The 19,848-nt window shown below is 42.0% G+C and overlaps 1 protein-coding gene across 4 annotated transcripts in view; it reads left to right on the forward strand.

Annotated features, from left to right (window-relative positions):
• The window catches only part of LOC310900771 (uncharacterized protein), a 332,787-nt gene that overhangs the window by 301,955 nt on the left and 10,984 nt on the right, over positions 1 to 19,848 (forward strand). For 2 of the 4 annotated variants that reach the window (XR_014585373.1, XR_014585375.1), the window contains 2 exons: positions 4,674 to 4,803; positions 6,751 to 12,738. Coding sequence is in view for 1 of the 4 variants with exons in the window: in XM_083839210.1 (XP_083695336.1) it covers positions 4,674 to 4,803; positions 6,751 to 6,811 (191 nt within the window). In the remaining 3 variants the exon portion in view is untranslated. Of the gene's footprint in view, positions 1 to 4,673; positions 4,804 to 6,750; positions 12,739 to 19,848 lie in introns of those variants that run through there. The other 2 variants (XR_014585372.1, XM_083839210.1) reach the window with 2 other exon arrangements.

Here is a 19,848-nt window from a genome sequence, read left to right on the forward strand (position 1 = left end):
CAAAGCTGTTTGTTCTAGGTATCTGCTGAATGTTCAGAATAATGATTTGCAGGACCAGAAACACCCCAGGTGCTCACACTCCACACAGATAAACCTTGCACTCTGTGTAAGTCCACTGAGCTGTGTGCCCCTACACAGATATGAATTCACCCCAAGAAAATGTGATCCCAATATACATCCACTTAATAACAATTCCTTTTACTGGAAACCTCTCCCTTTTGTTCTATGGCTACAGCTTTCTGTCATTGATGGGTAAATGGCTATCATTATAGTAATTGTCTGTATCTGCATCATCTGTCTCGTCGCTTCTCTTCTGACGACTTGGGTCAAATATTCAGTTTATTTGTGAACAGGAGAGTGAGTTCACAGACTCTTTGTATTAGCTGCACTTCAGATGAGCCAGGGTTGGCTCTTCTGATGCCAAGCCAGCCGGTGGGGCAGGAGGATGCTGTTCAGCTAAAGGTTTGCTGGAAGATAGTGCTGTGATAACCTGGTCTCCTTCTGTCTCCTGCGCATCACTTCAGTCTGAGATGCAGGCTATTCCAAGAGACAGCACTAGGGAAGATAATATAAAAAATGACAGGTTCAGTCAACCTAAATATATAATTAAGTCCTCGAGGGATCTTCTGATTTTGATTGATTAAAGGCACTGTCACTTTTATGGGTCTCCATCTTAAGGTAGCTATGGAAACATTTGAAAAAAGGGTCCTGGTGAATAGGTGGGCTCTGCAGTGTAATTTTCTGCCTAAAGCACAGATTGCCTCATTTTCAGAGATCTGCTTTTTATGGGGGATGGGTTGATGTACTCAGACATAAGGGAGTAAACCCAGCATGGTTCAAGAGGTGAGCTGGATGCCAGTTTAGGGTGTCCCAAATCCTTCACTGCATCAGCACCAGCTTTGGGTGAAATGGCAGAAGCCTGTCCCTCTGTGCCTGAGGGTGCTGCTCTGCCCTCCCTAAACATAAACAAATAAATAGATAAATAATTAAATAAATTAAATATTGCCAGATACCTAGGTTTTGAGGCACAAAAAAGGTACTATGCATCTGCTGCTTGGTAGAATTTGTCCATGTGGATTTAATATGAATGATTTTGCAATAGCTTATCTCTAAGGGAAAGCAGTTACAACATATATGAGAGGTAGAAAATAGGGGACTACACATGCCATACAAAGCCCTGGATTAAAGTCATCATCATAACTTTCTCTTTAATACTTCATCTGAAATGTTGACCTACCCCTTTTCCATCTTTTTACCTTGTTAAATGTTTCCCAGACTTTCCCTCCAGGGGCTCAGAGGTCAGGGCCCATGTCTGTGCCCCTGTAATAACGGCGCTAACATGACGAGTGGGCAATACGAGAAAGGTGGACACTAACATTTTCTGACTATCCAAGATATTTCTTGAAAAGGTCATCAAAACACTAACCCTGAAATTATATCCATCCCCCAATCTCAGAAATAACCACTTAGGGAAGAGGAATAAAATCCAGTAGGTGATGATTTCCATCATTTATTATATCTCTCTTCTGACCCCAGAATGGCCTAAGTATCAAACATATTTTTGAAAGCAAAAAAGATGATTGAAAAATCAATATTGGTAAATGGCAAAAAGTCACACCAGCATGTATTCATACAAAATTAGGGTTGTAGAGGTGAGAAGCAGTTTTGCCTTTGGTTTTTGAGTTCATCAGAAGAACGCCCCATAATGATTGTATGTCGCAAGATTGCTCAGACACACTCAGATGTAGCAATGATCGAAAGTTATTGCCAGTTTGGTGGCAATAGATTGGATTTAGATAGATTACAAGATTGGATTTATGTGATATCTAAAAGATTGGATTTATATGATTTCTAAAAGCTCCAAAATTTTGATATGACGTAGCAATTTAACAGTCTAATTATAGTTAGGAGAGCGACTTAGCAAAGATGTGAGAATGGCAAGTTTCACGAGAGACTTAAGCAAGGTATTGGGTGTAGAGTTAGTTGCGCGCCTAAGGATTTCCTCCTTCTTAGAGTGCAGTACTCACCCTTTCCAGTTATGCTGCCAGCAGGCAACACTTACACCTCGAGAAGTCTCCCCTGAGAGGCATCTCTTCCAGGGGGAGTTCCTGAGTTACAGCCCGCTGTGATCCCAGAGAGCTCAAAGGGATCACTAGATCCTAGAGAGCTCAAAGAGCTCACTTGGGATCACTGTTTATAGGATCATGAGATGATTTCCCTGAATCGTAGACCAGATGTATAGATAACAAAGGAATGATGCCGTGGCAGGAGAGAGCTGCTCCACCACATTGTCTCATAATCCTCCAAATTATACTGCATGACAGGGCACGGGGAGAAGGAAGGGAAGCAGAGCATCTGCACTTGCCCTGGGAACGGTTCTCGCCCTCACTTGTCTACCTTTACGACTATTTTGATATTTGCAATTAGAAACTCAGAGCTGATTATGTCCTATATGCCAACTAGTAAATGTCAAGGTCTGATCTGAGAATTGAAGATGTGCTTAAATACTTCCATTTTTATTATGTATTTATTTATTTATTTTTGCATGGGGGTCTAAAATCTTTGATTTTACAAACAGCTCTGATCTAACTAAACACTTAAGCTCTGCCTTCATTTAAGCACAGAGAGATTCCTGCTGAAGTCTTTTTAAGTCAATCAAAGATTGAATCAGACATAGATCATTTAATTAATGGCACATCATACCAGATGTGAATGCTGTAGCACACAGCATTTCCTTCTTCTTTCAGCCTCTTTGTAAGCTTAACTCCATTAATACTTTCACATTGATGAGCTTGCTGGTCTACCCAGCAAGGCTCCCTGCCTGAAGTCAAGGCTGCTGTCAATGTATCTAGTCCAATTCAGAATAAAAGCTCTCAACCTGTGTTTAGCTTTGAAAATTGTGGTTCTAGTTCAGGCAAGAAGAAGGGCTTGTATGCCTGAAAGCTTCTCTATTTTCTCCTTCTTTTTAAAAGGCTGACTAAAACAAACAACAAACAAACAAGCAAAAATCACCACACACTTTATTCTTCCCACAAACCTTGACTTTCTACTAAACATTACCAAGATGAATTCTAGTGGAGGCCAAAACGAACTCTTTAATTGGTAAATGTGGAATAGGAAAAGAGATTTTTAAAAACCCTCATGAAATTCAGGTGGGCTCTTCAGTGTGAATGAAAAAAACCAACAAGGTCATCAACAATAGGGGCAACATGACAGAAATCCATTAAAGCATCATCTGGGGTACAATGAGAGAGATCAGAAAGTGGACCAATATGCAATTTACAACATAATAATCCCAATTGCTGAGCCAGTGCAATCTGCCTCCAGTCTGCCAAAGACTGTGATAAAGTCACTAGAAGCTGCTGGTCTCTCCTTATCCATCCAGGAGTTTTAACTTTCACAATGAAGCGTTGTAAAACTTTTCTGTGGAGAGAGGTCGCTTCATGAAACTCTCATTCTTTGGTGTTTGCTTGACCATCTCCATCAGTTTGGTAGTCAGATTTTCTCCATTAATCCTCCCCTCTCCCAGTTGTTGGCTCTAACGTTAAGATGGATTTAGTTTGGCCTGAAGCACAAATTTTCCAAGGCCTTTGTCTTCCGTGTGATGGAACTCCCTTTCTTGTAACAAATCTTTTATACGTCCTTGCTGTTGTGATCATGTCAGAGCACCTGTTTTAATTTACGTATGGTATGCCTACTGTATGCAAGCATTGCAGTTAGAGATAACTTTGCTCTCTTCCCTTCTCTCTTCTTCTCTGAATTCCCTGCCATATCCCCCTGAACCTGTCTTATTTCAAAAGTTTTTTGAACGCTGTTAAAGATTGCCTGTTTAGGGCTCTTGCCTGCTGCTGTCCCCATGCACCACAGCTGCTTTGCTGTCTGGCTGCATGCAGCAGTCTCACATCTGGCACCTGAACAGGGTGGTTGGAAGCAATGAGTTGCCCAGTCATGGGCCACCAATTCTGGCCCCATGGCTGTGGTAGGACCGTGTAGACATTGCTTGCTGTGAGTTGCTCCTGCAGCCTCCTGAGTTATGTGTCTCCTCTGCAATCCATGCTCCGGGATGTGTTAGGCACCTCTTTAGCACACAAGAGAAAAGGGATGATAAGCTGTTGGCAGCAGGTGAAGCCCTGCACATACTCCTGATTTCTGCTGGTGACCCAGCAGATCCCAAGCCTTTCACCCTGGAGGGTCCCAAGGCTTGCTGTGCAGCTACTGAGGGCAGGGATGGGATGGGATGGGATGGGATGGGATGGGATGGGATGGGATGGGATGATGGTGGTGACTGCCAGCAGGAGAAGAACATGCACATGTGGAGGATGAAAAGGGTAAGGGGATGCTGCCAAACACATGTCTGTGGAACAAGGGGAGGAAGGAGCTGGTAGGTTTTTCCTCTCTTGTTTAGAGTTTTTCTCACTTGCCTGTGAATAATGTGAAACACTCTGGCAGGGCATCTTTGCTCTGCTGGGGATATTTCTTACATATGTGTGACTTCTGAAGAAAGAGATGCTCTTTAGCTCATTATATTTCTTTACACCCCAACCCACCTCCCTTCTTTCCCACCTTCCTAAACTGGGCTGTTTTAGAATAAAACTTGGTGCTCTGCACCATGCTGCAGCAAGGAGGTTATCAAATATTTAATAGTGTTTCAGGTGTTTCTTCCATCTTATCAGGCATGAAAAGAGGTTTCACCACTTGAAAAATGCCAGCAGCATGACATGTCCTTCCTACCTGAGGTCTCTTCTGGAGAGGGAGATTCACTTACAACAAGGGGCACAAGGCTGCCTGGGAGGATCGTATCAGGTATTAGTCATTTATTAGCTCTCTGAAGATATAAGTTTTAAATAATGTAGAAATTTGCCTTGCAGGTCTGATAACATATGCATAGGATCTCAAATAGATATTAAAAAATATTTTGGATTCCAAACAGTACTTGGCAAACAGTCTGTAAATCTTCTTGGCTTGACTTTCTGGCATGGATCAATCACATGCAGACATAAGTGACTTTTCCAATGAGCTATAATCATAATAGACACGCTGCAGATTTGCCAGCTCTCTTTGTCTTTGTCGTCTCTGTGCAACACATGGTTGGTCTGAAAGGCAAGCACTTCACACAAAGTTTCAATAGAATAGAGGATTGTGCTGGGTGTATGGACCAGACTGACTGTAACCGCCAGCATTCTTTCTTTCCCCATTTTTCTAAATCAGGTGAAAATATGATCTGTTGAAATTAGAGGAAAGTCACACTTCCTCCACTCTGTCCAGCGTTTAATTCCAGTCTGAAAAAAAAAACTGAGTGCAACAGAAGGAAAACTATAAAACTATGACCGAAAAAAAAAAAAGAAAATCAAGTCATGGTGTCAGCAGAATATGTCTGGAAATACAAGCCTAGAAGCTTTTCCAGCTTGCTGCATCCTGCTCTACACTTTGCAAATTTACAACATTGATAAATGGGAAAGAGCCCTACAGAAGGCTTGAATATGTACCTCCAGCTGAAAGCTTCGAGTTAAAGCTGCTTCACTGAAAAACAGTTAAAGAAATAGGTCCTCTGCAAGTGGAACAAGGGGTACTAATGGGCAACTTAATCAAAAAAGCTGAAGGTGTGAGGCACTACAGTGGATTCAGCTCAGAGCTAGAGACAATTTCAGGCCAGAAATAAGGTGAACGTAGTTAATAATGAATGTAATTAACCACTGGAAGCAGTCCCTCAGAGGACGTTGTGGTTTCTCTGTCACTGGCAAATTTAAATCACGACTGGATAACGATTTTGCAAATGATGTGCTGTAATTCAAAATGGAATTACTTGAGGGAAGTCCTGCAGCCTGTGTCACACAAAAGCACGTCCATACAGTCGCGATGGCCCCTTTGATGATCGGTGGGACCTGAACACGGAGGTGGGGTAACATCTCACATCTTTCTGTCTGTCCCAGCGCTACACCTTGTGGCTTTATTCAGCAGAGTCACTTCTCCCCTAGGCTCCTGCCAAAGAGAAGTACTTTTGTGCTAAAAATTGTTTGGCCAACTGCATAATTTCTTTACATTTATTCACATTTGCGGCTTCTGGGAGACCACCATATTTATTTCAAAGGAAAAGAATTAGGCATCTAACAATAGAGAATCTCTGAATAACACTGCGTAACTTAATTTAATTTTAGATCTGATTTTGCTCCCTGTGTATGACAAGAAGAAATCAGATACTGTTGTGTCAGTCATAATGTCATATCTGTAAGAGGCTGAGAACAATGTCCTTTCTTAGAAATGTTGAGGGAATAATAGAAAATAGGAAGGGACCTCAAGAAGTCATGTGGCCATTCCCTTTAAGCCCTCATCCTTTAATGCCTGAGCAGACCCTGGCAGGGGGAAGGATGCCATTTAGCACCTATGGTTCTGGCCTCAAACTGGAAGTAAAATGCACATGGTGCCAGTGGGGCCATACAGGAGGTGATGGCCACTGCTCAGCCAGTTATGCTTTGGGTGCTTTCTGTGTACAAGACGAGCAGCCACAAGAGCAGTCTTCAGTATGTCCAGCTCCATTAGTCCCAGAGAGTCCTTCTGGCCAATAGGGAAATGCTGCAAGAAAAGCTTGCCTAGACTCACTTCTCTACAGCCAATTGCAAAGGAAAATTTTAGGACACAAACTTTCACTTGAGAAATGAGGCATTGTTCCTCACAGCTGAAGTGGTCTCATTTTGTAAAGTCCAAATTCCTCAAGAGCCTCTGCTGATCAGCTCTTATTATTACATTTTGCAGGTTGAAAGACTAACCTGGAATCTGCTGTCTTTAAACCAAAAACTTACGCTGAAAATAACAGGTGTGGAGAGGAGCAAACACAAATAAAACCTCTTGCCTATGGAGGGGTAAATCCATACCCCATCATCTGTTTTTGGGATAGGCACTTTCTATTGGTTTCTTTTGGTTTCTTGCTTCCCCTCTTGCTCTATACCAGGAGACACAAGGCAACATCAAAACTTTGCAATAACTGTTCCTGTAAAGTGATAACGGCCGTGGTAGAGGACATATATCTCTGTCCCTGTACAGAGGTTCCTTCAAGTAAGACCCTTATAAATCAATCATGACTGAGACCAGATCAGGGGTCACAATTTCCAGAAACACAGTTTAGATTGATTTTTTTTTTTAGCATGCAGGAAAATAAATAAATAAATAAAAGCCTTTAAAAAGAAAAAAAAAGCATCTTATATTCACCTCGGACTCCTGTGTACACTTGGAAAATTCTCCAGCTACCGCAAATCTGCTTCAGTGCATTGCCCAGATGGCTCCAGCCCGAGCAGCTTGGCTCAGGGTCTTTAAGAAGAAGAAATGAAGCAGAATGGCTCAAATTTCATGTGCTGAAGTGGTGCCACAGTGCAGAAAAGAAAGCAAAATTCGTGGGCAAGAAAGTAGATTGAGAATCCAAACAGCAGCAAGTGCAATGCTGGAGCTATAGATCTAGGAACAGGAACACCCAGATCCTTCCTCCTTCAACACTTCTGAGTTGTATCCAGTAATAATTTAATGTGAAATCTGTAAGCAAAGGAGGGATAGGAACAGAAACTCCGTTTAAGAGGCAGCATCCTGCTCTATCTACACAGCCAGCAATTACAGAAGGCCTTCCACTCCATCCAAAGCTCAGTGACTGTCTCCTGAGTGTGGGGAAGAGAATGAAAAACTGACTTCTCATGGCTTACAAGGATGTTTTATCAGATCTCTCATTTCTTTGGTGAGATCTTTAACCATTAGGTTCCTTCATGTAAGATGGCAAGGACACCAGGCAGTTTGTTTTCCGGTGAATGAATTTACAGGCCTGAACTTCACCTCTGTCATATTGGCAGAAGTCCTGTTTTCTGGCTCCAGGGACTTATGAGTTGTTTTTTTTTTTTTTTGGTGGAGTTGGGGAAAATGGGCTTAAGGTGTGTGAAGAAGGGCTTAAGGTAACATTTTGAATAACCAGCCTCCCATAAACTTTCTCATATGGAAGCTTTGGGGCTCAAAAATATACAAATAACTCGGGCAAGGAGGAGTCCACTAGTACAACATGAGACTTCTGCGGTACAAAGCACCCCATATTTCTGAGGTACACTGCACAGCTACCAGAAGCAGTTCCAGCGCTGACCCGCATTTGCAGTGGTTGAGCTCTAGGGGCTGGAGGTTCACATTCAGATTCCTTTCCTGTCTTACGTACCTAAGTGTGGGTTTAATATACTAACAGATACACTAATCAACACTTCCATTACATTTTCCCTTTGCCTGCAGATGGCTCTTGCTAGCAATCCTCTTGCTTTACATTACTCTTCTAAACTTATTTGTGAGATATCTAGGCCATTGACAATCCCAATCAATAAATAGGCCCAAACATTGCTTGTTTGGAGATAAGTGTTTGCCTACAACCCTCTTTTCCATTTCACCCATCCATTTTCTCCAATTAGCTTGACTTTCTGTACCAGAATGCAACTCTAAATGGATTGCTTGTCTTCTTTTTAATGGAATCCCTGTGGGCCATCAGCTTTAGTGGACTGGGATTGCACCAGATGTGGATATGATTTGTATTGAATCTGAATTCTACACAAACAGTGTGATGAAATCAGATCACCAAAATAGATTTTCATTTAATTTACAGATGAAATTAGCCTCATTCAGATTGTTGAATTCTCCATCCTGCCATGACCTTTTTGGACAAGTTGGAAGAAGGATGGGAAAAAGGAAAGGTCAACATGATTTGAAAAGACCTTACAAAATACAGGGGGCCTGGAAGAATTTTCAGCCTTTGCTATATATCTTTATTCTTCTTTTGGGGTTAGTTTTATACTCTGGACATTGTATTGCAGGAGGTAATTTGTATTTAGGGGCAAAGATGAATGCCAGATTATGTTCACTGAATTTCATGCATGTAATACTTGGTATATCTAACCATGCAAAGGTTGGTGGAAAAGGAGGACATGGCTATTGCAATTGGAAACCAAGCCATGTGGGATCTGACTCTGTACATGGGGCTGCTACACTAGAGGGGCTTGAGCACCACAGCCAGTCCTTGCAGACATCCAAACCACGAGAGTGTACTAATGTCCATCTAATCTTCATAAATCAGCTGGTGAAAACAGAAATTGTCAAAAGATTTCAGCATACAGTTAGTTCCCTGGCAAACTAGTTTGGCCTGGTTGGAATATTTGAATCCAGGACTCTGCAGACTCCAGAGAACATTTAGAAGCTGGAACTAGAAAACCAGCAAAACAGGCTATCTCATTCCTGTGCATTTTCCTCACCTGGGGATATTTTTGAAAATCATGTACATCTTACACATACAATAAATTATCTCTGTGACTAAAAAGTTAAATAATGACAAGACATTGCCAATACAGGTGGCAGTTTTATTTTGTATCTCCATGATTGTCAGAGTCTGATTTTGGAAGGGAAATGAATCCCTGCACATGTCTCCAATGAATGAGTGGAAAGGTCTCCAACAAGAAAGGTAAAAACAGTTTGATAAGTAGACATTGAAGGACATGCAATGTTTCAATGAGAGATGATGATAGTGGTCCCAAGCAATGAATCATTTCCAACCAGAATCATGAAAAAGAAAATATAACACATGCCAGATTAGAGGGAAAAATCGAGCCTCTTAAATCCACTCAAGACATAAAAACTCCTGATTTGTGACATAAAAATACTCTAAGCATAGACCAGCTTCTCATAGTCTTGGATATGGTTAAAATAATAATAAAGCAAGGCTTTACCCTAAATTGTTCATAACACCAGAGCAGCTGGTATCTACTTTTGTAAATCCCTCTTGATTTTAAATCTCACAGGTCCTTTCCTCCCCACAAACTAACCATATTTGTGATAGAAAGTACCCCTCTGCTTTTGCCTTTTTGCTTCTACATCTTAGGGAATGTATCTCAAGGGTTTTTAGCATGTTAAGAGTCAGAACAGCTCCTCTAGCAAAATACATGTGTGTCTTTGTTTCCCAAACAACATCTGAGAAAGATAAGATATCATGATGATTGTAGGTTATGTATTTAGGTATTAGCTGCTGAGTGTGGAATCCCCAATTCTCTCCCTATTATCCTACTGTAAGATAAGGCCCAGATTTTGCACCTCTGCTAATTTCTTTTCACTTACCATACCTGTGCAAGTAGAGATAACCTTTATTCTGTTATCAGATATCAGCTGCTATATCACAAAATTGCAATTTTCTCAATTAACATGTACCACAGTAAAAAGAAACAGGGATCATAGACCCATCTAGAAAAGTAAAGAGAATATTTTCTGAGTGCATGCAGCAAGGAGAAGAGGGATTTAAATGACAGGAATGCAATCCTTGTGTTAAGGAATGGCCAGCCTGACTATGATCTTTCTACTGATCTATGGTTTGCAACTGTGTTTTACAGTGGAAAGAAAATAAATTAAAATGAAATGTTTCTAATGTAAGAAAACATAATTTGGTCCTAACTTAGCTAACCCTGTGCACGTAGCTGAAGGGAGGGAACTGGGAAGGGCCTATTGAAGCATCCAAAGTTGAATGTGGACATTGTCTAAAGGAAAGCTGTGAAGCTTTGCAGAGGCTGGAAATAGGAAGGAAAGGCTCCTGGAAATAGGAAGGTTAAGAAGGTTGGGACTTCCCAGGCTTATAAGGAGACTGTAATCATGTAATCACCCCTGCAAAGAGAACCTCTCATCAGCGCTTCTTCACCACAACAGTTAGTGGGGCCTCATCCTGTGAGCAGGTGGAGTGAACCAAGGGTGCTGGGATGGGACAGCAAGATGTCTCATTTAAAGGGATTTAAAACCATGTGCTGGCCACAGCTAGGATGAGTTGATTCCTCAGCAGAAGCCCTGTCAACAGGGGGAAGGGGAAAGCTGTCACCAGAAGGAAATTGTCACCTGAGAAGGAGGCATTATTGCAGCTGTAATGCTAAACCGGGAGCCTGTAGCACTTGCTTGTAGAAATAAACCTGGTAGGCAGAATGGGATTACTACTAAGTACTCGATTAGTACTAAGGACTTGATGATCCTTGTGGGTCTCTTCCAACTCAGGATATTCTATGAATAATTCCAGCAGAGCTGGGGATTTATATCACGAGGGTGATGTACTTTGTACATTGTATGTGTGTACTTCGATGTTCTGTTCCTGGGGACAGAAGGAAGCCTGAGATGAAGCCTGAGCTTACCTGCAAAATGAACACCCACATGTATGTGGATGAGAGCAAGACAGGAGTATAAAGAACAAGTACTAAAGGAGACACTTGGCTTTTTAACAGCCCACTCAGCACTGCGATCTGTCCATTTCTTATGGCTGGCACAACCCTGCCGTGGTAACCCAACAGTCCGTTTTCTTGGCAAGATCCATGAGCCAGAAACTGAAGGTACATTCTCGACATTACATTTAGGCAATGAGTAACATAGGGTTGCCAGATTTTAAGTGCTGAAATTGATTATAGTCCCAGAAAGATAAATTGATATGTGTATTGAATAAGATGTAGGAGACATGCTGTCCAAGTGATTTTGTGGCTCCATGTATATTCAGCAGGCAAATGAATTTAGGTTTGGGTATACTGCAAGTACATGAAATATCACTATGTGCACACCAGTCATTTTTCCAGACGTCTAGCAGTGGAGGCTTGTTGGGCAACTGGAAAAACATCTAAGTGGTATGATCCAGGAAAAGTCGTGTTACATGTGCTTTTCTGTAACAAGGATTTTGATCAAATATTCTGTAATGTCTCACGTTATCCATGATAAATGGCGGCCCTGGGGATACTTGTGCCAAAACACATCTTCCCCCTTGAATTAAAAGAGAAAGAGAGCACAGAAGAGAAAATGCTTCCTTTGCAGTCACAGGATGGAAGCTGGGTCCCCTTTGGGCTATGTAAATTCTGGGAGCTGTCACGATCTGAGCGCTGGTGAGGTTATTGACTCAAACTGGCACATCCATGTCCACTGCAGAGACACCTCTGACTGCAGTGAAGACCTGCATGGAGAGCCTTCAGTAGGGTGAAGACCTGGAAAAGTCTTGTTTCCCCAGCAGCGAGTTTCTGCCTTTTTCCTACCCTGTCGAATGGTCGAAGCTCCTAGCGGGGATGCGGGTCCTTTTAAAAACCGTGCTTGCACAGATTGTGTGGAAACATGTTCACACACCGCCTTCCCGTAACTGCTCTTCCCAAAGCACTCCGGAGCAGGTATTCCTGGAGAAAAGGTTGAAAACCACTGCTTGAGGGTCAGCAATTTGTTACCAACCCCTGCCCCAACAAGGTAACAAAAGCTGGCACAAAAGAGACAACAACAGTTGCTAAATGACAAGATGGAGCAGCCCGCACGGAGCATGGAGGGAGAAGCACAGATGGCAGAGGAAGGGCTTGCAGGAGGCTGTAGGAACGCGGGCAGAATGTAAATCTCATTGAAGCATCTTGGTAAATAATTTGGTTAATAAAAAAGCAGTTTAGTTTTAGAGTCCTGGAAGTCTTTTCATGTTACTACCCTGCACGCTGAACGTGAAACTGGGTGAGATTGTGGCTGTGTCCTGTAGGGTAAGAATAAACAAAGGATTTAAAAATAAATCCTTATTATAATCTGAGAGATAGAGCCAACTCTTCTGGAGGAAGAGCCAGGTGGAATAAATAGTTTCATCATAATTCACCGAGAACCGGGGTCATTTGCTACTTTGTGAATGAAGCAAATGCTGCTTTGTTTCTGCCACATGTTTTACTGCTTGAAAACAAGAGAGAAAGAAAGAAAAGAGATGAAGGAAGGAAGGAAGGAAGGAAGGAAGGAAGGAAGGAAGGAAGGAAGGAAGGAAGGAAGGAAGGAGGAAGGAAGGAAGGAAGGAAGGAAGGAAGGGAGGGAAGGAAGGAAGGAAAGGGAGGGAGGGAGGGAAGGAAGCTGCATTCCCTGTGCTCTGCCTGCTCAGGTTGTTCAGCTTCTTGGTACTCTGATTCAGTCCACGGTGTATTAAAAATGGAAAGGAGATGAAGAACAAACTCAAGAAAAAATGATTGGGGTGATGAACTTTTCAGAAAGTTCACAAATAGGCTAATGCAAGGCCTAATTCAGGCATGTCTGCTCACTGGAAGAGGGACCATCATCTGCACAAACCCTGCCAGCTACAGAGGATGGAGCTGCTTGGAAAAGTTCCAGCGAAATGTTTGGGAGTCAGAAAGGCTGTGTTTCATCAAAAAGCATTGTAAGGAAATTTGTCACATATTTAAAAGTACGTGGCTTGAAAATGGAATGGGGGGAGGGGGGTGAGGGAGGGGTTTTGAAGTGTTTTGAAAAGGTCAGAAAATCTATCTTTTTTTTTTTTTCCACAAAGGGAGCTCTTAGACTGACCACTTTGAAAATACTGCTCATTTTTCTACATTTAGAAGAAATTAATAAGGAAAAATGGAATGGAACAAGAAGTACAAAATATGTCAATTGCCCTGAAATGCAACTGGAGTATTGGATGTTGTGATGTATGGTGAATAAGAAAGATTTATTTATTCATTTATTTTCTCTGCTGGTGTTTTGAATTATCTGCGAAATTTGGGCTTAATAGACATACTCTTAGTGCCTAGTGTAGTTTCTGGTTAAAACCAGGACTCCAGTACTGGCACCAATTAAGCACCTATTGTTTTTAATGAGGTTCGATTTCACTCTGTGTTTTCACACATATTAATGGAAGGAAAAGGTCTGCACAATTTGAATTTCTTGTCAGAAATATGTAGAAGATCAATTTAAAACATTATTTTCTCATTAACTTAATTTATCCTATATTGTGGCAATACATATTGCACAATCTTCTTATGTGATGAGGGCTTCTTTTTTTCTTTTCTGGGGCGCACTGTCAATTTTTTGTAAAAAGTCTGCAACTTGTCATAGAGATTTTTAAAGTTATAAATTATTGAAACAGAATGAAACATCCACTTGGACAAATATTTTCAAGCTTTTCAGTGAAAAAATGAAGCTTTTACTGTCAAAGGCATTTAGCTTGAAAAGAACATTTGGAAAACTGAATTATTTGACAAAAAATATGAGACATATAAACAGAAACATTTTAGTTGTTTTTCTTTTTTTTAAAGTTTTCTTCATTAGAAATTTTATTGTGAAAATCCAAAAGCACCTTCAGAATTTCCTTTCTCGGTTTAGAGGTAGCTGCCAAACAGAAATGGAATGTAACCGTCACAGCAGGAAACAAAACCTCACTTTGTCCCCCTTTCGGGTGAGCCACACAGTTAGATCACTGACTTTCTCTTTTCCCCCCTTCTGTTCCTCGAGTTTAAACATAGTAATGGTTTACAAGAGCCCGACTGAAAACATGCCTCGGCTGTGTTAACGTGACCTACTCAAAGGACTGTACCTTCTGCTCCAACCTGTGCCTAAAAACAAGCCTGCACAAAGTTCTCCTTCTTGTCCTATGATATAAGTAGGGCATTTTCTTCACAGGATGAATGCTAAATATTTACCTTCCCAAAACAGTGGCTGCATAAATGAGGCCAAAAGTGATACCAAGGTGCTCAGCACGGTTCGGTGTAAGCAATTCGCCGTGATCAGCTGAGAGGGGTAACAAACCCGCGGTGAGCCGCGCTTCACATGCATGCAGGACCCTGCAGTGGCACAATGTGCCAGTCCCGTTCGTCGTATTTGCAATGAAGTGGAAGAAGAAATACAATAGCTATTACGGATTACAGTTCAGACTTTTATGGACAGAGAAAGCTTTGGCCTGTCGCTCAGCTGCTAACAGTAACTGCGCCGAGATAGTAACTAGAAAAATAATTGATAAATCTAAGGGCTGGATGCATTCATTCTTGCACTGGACTTATATATTTTTATTCTGAGATGATGAAGAGCAAAATGCAGCAAATTTGACAGTCAGTGACCATTCATGCTTATAACTCATTTAAAGCAGAGAGGAAAGGTGGGAGAGTCCTTGCTTTTAAACTCCACACATGGTTTTGTAGATTTGCCGTATTTGACAATGGGGCTTTCTGCACCTGCTCAGAGTTACTCAGAGGCAGGTTTCAGAGTCAGGGTGGGGTGGGAAAAACATGCGTCCTCTTCTCCTGTGGCCTTGTGCCGTTGGCTCGTGCTTCCCCCACTCTCTGCAGTAACACAGCTACCATGCTGGGACGTGGACCTCTTCGCCTCCGCTGCTCTTTGCTGCAGCTCCTGGCCAGCTGGACCTTTACGAGGCTTTGCAAATGACTGATGACTGGCTTTCGGGATCAGGAGGAAATTTTTCCTTTGGGGTCTACAGACTTTTCATGCTGTTGTTGCATCAGCAGGAGCTCGTAATTAAAACTAATCTATTATTTACTAGTTTGGAGGAGCAGTGAGATCTCACTGCATAGGCCCAGGCCACTGGGTTCAGGACAGCATCGTATGCTTGGAGGAAGAAGCAAGACCTATGAGATTTGCAAACAGGAGCCATAAAACTTTGGCAGAGGGGGAAGGATGAGATTCATAGGCTGAGCAAACTCCAACAGATAGGCTGCAGACAGCCCGGACAGAGCTGCTGGTTAGGTGGCAAGGGCTCTTTTGCCACTGATTAATCATTTCAAAAAAGTGGCATCCTATCGTCAGCTAGAAGTGGAATGAGAGTTTGGGACCTTTGCCAAAGCATCCTGGATATGCTTCAATTTTATTTTGCTGCTTTTTTTTTTTCTTTCTATTTTTTTTTTCTTCAGAATGCTTCTGAATTAAATTTTTTTTTCTTCCTTCAACAGATGTCTCAGAAAGAAGACATATAGGAGAAGTGGGTGTGAACACATATAAAAGAAAGGAGAAGGACAGGCTGATACTGATTTTGTTTGATAATTTCTCAAACATCCAGAGCACTTCTATTTGTGAAGGTCTTGTACCATAATGCGTGTATTGATTAGCGCCAACCCTAGCAAGGCTTAGGCTGGAGAGGATGACAAATAAACAAGACATTAGGCTTGCCAAATTACTGTCTGAAATGTAAAATGAATTGTCACTGTTGTTTGTCTTGGTGTGGTGATTAGATGGCACTGCAGTTTTTGCATTACCCAATGGTACGGCCGTCTCTTCACGTACCCGCATTTTACTGCATCACTCTGGTGACGCAGTTTCCTTAGTAGGGCAGCTATAGGTCCAGACTCCCAAAGGGGAAACGTATTAACATTCATCTCGGTGACCCATTTTCAGCAGTATGGGAGCTGCAGAGCAAATATCTCAACAGTGCTTTCTCCCAGATCACTCAAAGTCCCTGAAAATTTCCCCTGTTAAATCCCCAAGAAGCCAAAAAGGAATCACAGTTTGCAAAGCTCGCTCTTCAGGTAACCGACAGAAACATTTCACTGAAAAACAGCTGGCTCTAAGCTGTTTGCTGTGGAGAAGCGACATCTTTCTCCCAGAAGGATTTTTCTCTTGCAAGGTTTTTACCTAAACACTCACTTCCCGCAGGCATTTTACCTTAGAACAGAGGCACATCATAAATATCCTTATATCATTTGTGAGATTTAAGGGAGTTTTTGTATGATATATTTCTTGCACCACACAATTACTCCATATAGGATAACCTACCAAATTATACAAAAAACCTATACTGATAGGATATTTGCAAGATATTTTTCCTTCTCTTTACCTGTTTTGTTTTTAGAAGCCATTTGTAAGAGTGAATGTGAGCAGCTTTCCAGTGTACAGCTGGGAGCATCAGGCCATGACAAGGAGCTTGGTGCTCGGGGTAATTTTGGGTGGGTGTTTCTTTGTCAGTACCTCTCAGCCTGGGTTTCTCTTCCAGAGGAAGTGATGCCCTCTGTCACTAAGCCTGCCCTGGCCCTCTCCTTCCTTCTCAGGAGGTCACTGGCTTTCATCTCATTGTCCACAGAAGCAGAAGGTGGGAGATCAGAGAGTGTTTCCTGCCCTGGGCTGTGCTGGAAGCACTTGGCACACTTAGTCTGCATTCCCAGAGGGGAAAGAGATGTGGAGTTGTAGCTGACACATCCAATGCTCTGCCAACTCCTCTCACCCATGAGCATCAAGAAACAAGCTTCTCAGGCTCTATGGGTCTCTCCATGCCACATCATGCTGAAAACTGAGCCTCTCTGCACTCAGATGGCACATGCAGCCTACGCACTCCCCTTGACCTCATTCCCAAGACAAATCTCATCTACAAATGGGACGGCACCACAAACATGGGATGAGACTAGGCTGTGCACGGCCCTGTTATCAACGTTTATTGCAAAGTAGCTGACAAACATCCCAAGGAAGAGTGCAAGAAGCCAAAGAGCCCTGGGAACAAGACTTAATATTAAAACTTGGCACTAGTCTGCACCAGATCTCAGAACCCAGGTCCAATTAGTATTATTTTTTTAAGGACTGGATAATGTTGTATTCATAGGATATGCATTGAATATGTCATATTTATCCTTTACTGCAAAGAAATTTAAGAATTAGTCTCAGAAGTATCCTATCTACTTTTTCCTCTAAAAGTACCAGTTATGTGACTGTCGTAGGGTAAAATGTTAGCACCAGGAAGAGCTATGATTACACAGTACACTCTGCTTTTCCTTATTCCTCGCTTTTGTGCTTAGAGACACTTCAAGGTCACCACATCTACTGATAACTCAGTCCTAATTAACTTCACTGTTGAGGAAGCAATCTCAGGAATTTGCCAAGTAAAGAATACCCAGGATCAATGGCTTTGTGACACACATGGTTGTCTACAGAAGAATCAAGTGAAAATATGTTCAAAAACTGAGGCTTGTGCATTACTGAAGTTTGATCAGGAGTCTTTAAAAAGCCAGAACATGAACTGCTTAAACCTGCACTGACCTTGCTTCCCAAACTACTGCCTCTCCAGTGATTTTCCCGTGCTTTCACCTCTCTTTATTACAGGAGTCAGCAAAATAGGAAATATCTTCAGCTCCAAATAGCAGCCTGAGCAGCAGCAAAATGAAATGTTTGTGTCTTTTTATTACTTTGTAATAATATCATTATTAGCAAGAAGTCCAAACTGGGGATAAAGGCATATCATGAATTAGTCTAGCATCATAGAGAATCAAATTCCACAAACCATACCTGTACAAGCAGGGACTGAATACAGAGGAACACAAGCTCTAAATTCACTGTTTTATATTCGTCATTCATTGTGCTGGTAGTGTGTTTTTTTTTTTTTTTCCAAAAATTAAAAATAAATGTTCAGATGCCCTAGAAGCAAGTAGCTATGCTACATCTCTACAGCCCAGGGTAGTTAGTCCCATCCTTTCCCACTCCAGCCCAGGGGAATATTGGTTTACAAAATAAATATTACAAATCACATACATCAGATCAGATATTAGTTTCATAGTAATAGTGATAAGTATGGAAAATGCTAGGAAAGTATTTCCAAACATACGTCTAAATGAACTGGATTTATCTTGGCCTTTGAGGTCATATTCCAGAGGGAGCCTAGCAAGGTTTAATTGTTGAAAATTTAAAGAAATGGCAAATAGAGAAGAGAGGCCTTTCCTAGAGTTTGGTGTAGTGTAAACAGGCTTACCTGCCACTGGGTCTTTTCAATATTACCTGCTTTGGCACTATCCATGCAAACCCTCACAATGGATAGATATTTGTTCATACCTCACGACAGTCACAAATCATAAATATTTAACTCAGCTCACATATCACTTTTGGAGAGCAAAGAGTTATGCTGAATGGCTTATAATTAGCAAATGACAAAGACTAGTCACAAAAATAACCTGGTGAAGAATTTTGTATTATTATTGAAGAAGAAAATGAAACAAAAATACTTTGTAGATTGACAATTTAGGGAGGATTTGGAAGCACGAGTATGGTGAGAAGATTTTGGGCTGGAGCACAAAGGATTTGATTATTTATTTATTTATTTGCTGGGCCTTGCTGGCTTTTTGAGTGGCATTTGGTATTTCTCCACTGACTGCAGAAGGAGCCTAGACAGACTTGTTAACTGGCTAAAATCTTATGAGCTGGAGTCCTCCCTAGGATGTCAGTGTAATTAATGGAAGAAGAAATTTTCAGGGGTGATGTAGATATGAGAGTGGATTTTAGCAACACGCTGCATAAGAAGAAGCCTTTGATTCATTGCAATGAGAAGTGACATGTCCCTTTTGGCACAATTCAATCCGTCCAGAGAAGTTCAACGTTTGAGATAGACATTAAAGTCCTTGCAGCTCTGCATTACAGCAGCAGCAACAAGCTCTGGCAATGATCTTGCCAAGATATTTGCATTTCCAGAGCACTGAGGGACAGATTTTGGTCTTTGCATTAAGGCTGCATCACGAGCAAAACACCAGCTTGTGATTTTTCAGTAAAGGGATGCAGAATCAGACCCTCCACTCGTCCTGGTTCTGCTGTGTCACCCGCTGTGTGGGAAAGTTTTTTATTTTCTTGCAGTGGGAAGGAAAGGAGCACATTAGCAAATATTCAGGCAGACCAGGACTGGGAGCATCTGCTTCAGGACCCAGTTTCTCCCTCCCTTTGCCAGCACCTTCCCCTGGTTCGAGTCCCTCTGGCAGCGTCGAGTTTTCCCCTTTCTTCCCTGCTCACTGTATGCTTGCAGCTGATAACAGTCTTTGGCCCGAGTATTTGCTCAGACGAGCCAGGCCAGGCCACGTGGAAGGATAGGAGATTTATAAACCTGCATTAGGCAGACACATTCATCAGCAGACCTGCCTCTCTGTCTGTGAGCCCCAAGGAGTGGCCGCGGTGTCCCGGAGCGCCCCGTGCTGCTGGCTGAGTCCGTGGAGAAATTAGTGGGAGTGCTCGAAAAATGCATGCCCTCTCCTTAGGTCCAAGGGAAAAATGTAATTGTGAAGGGAAATGCAGGTTGAAAAGGAGGTATTGTCACCTCTAAACTTTAACCACAGTTTCTCTAGAGCTGCGGGAATTTCAGAGGGGAGG

The sequence above is a fragment of the Anser anser genome (genome assembly GCF_964211835.1).
Source record: "Anser anser genome assembly, chromosome: 5".
Classification (NCBI taxonomy): Eukaryota; Metazoa; Chordata; class Aves; order Anseriformes; family Anatidae; genus Anser; species Anser anser.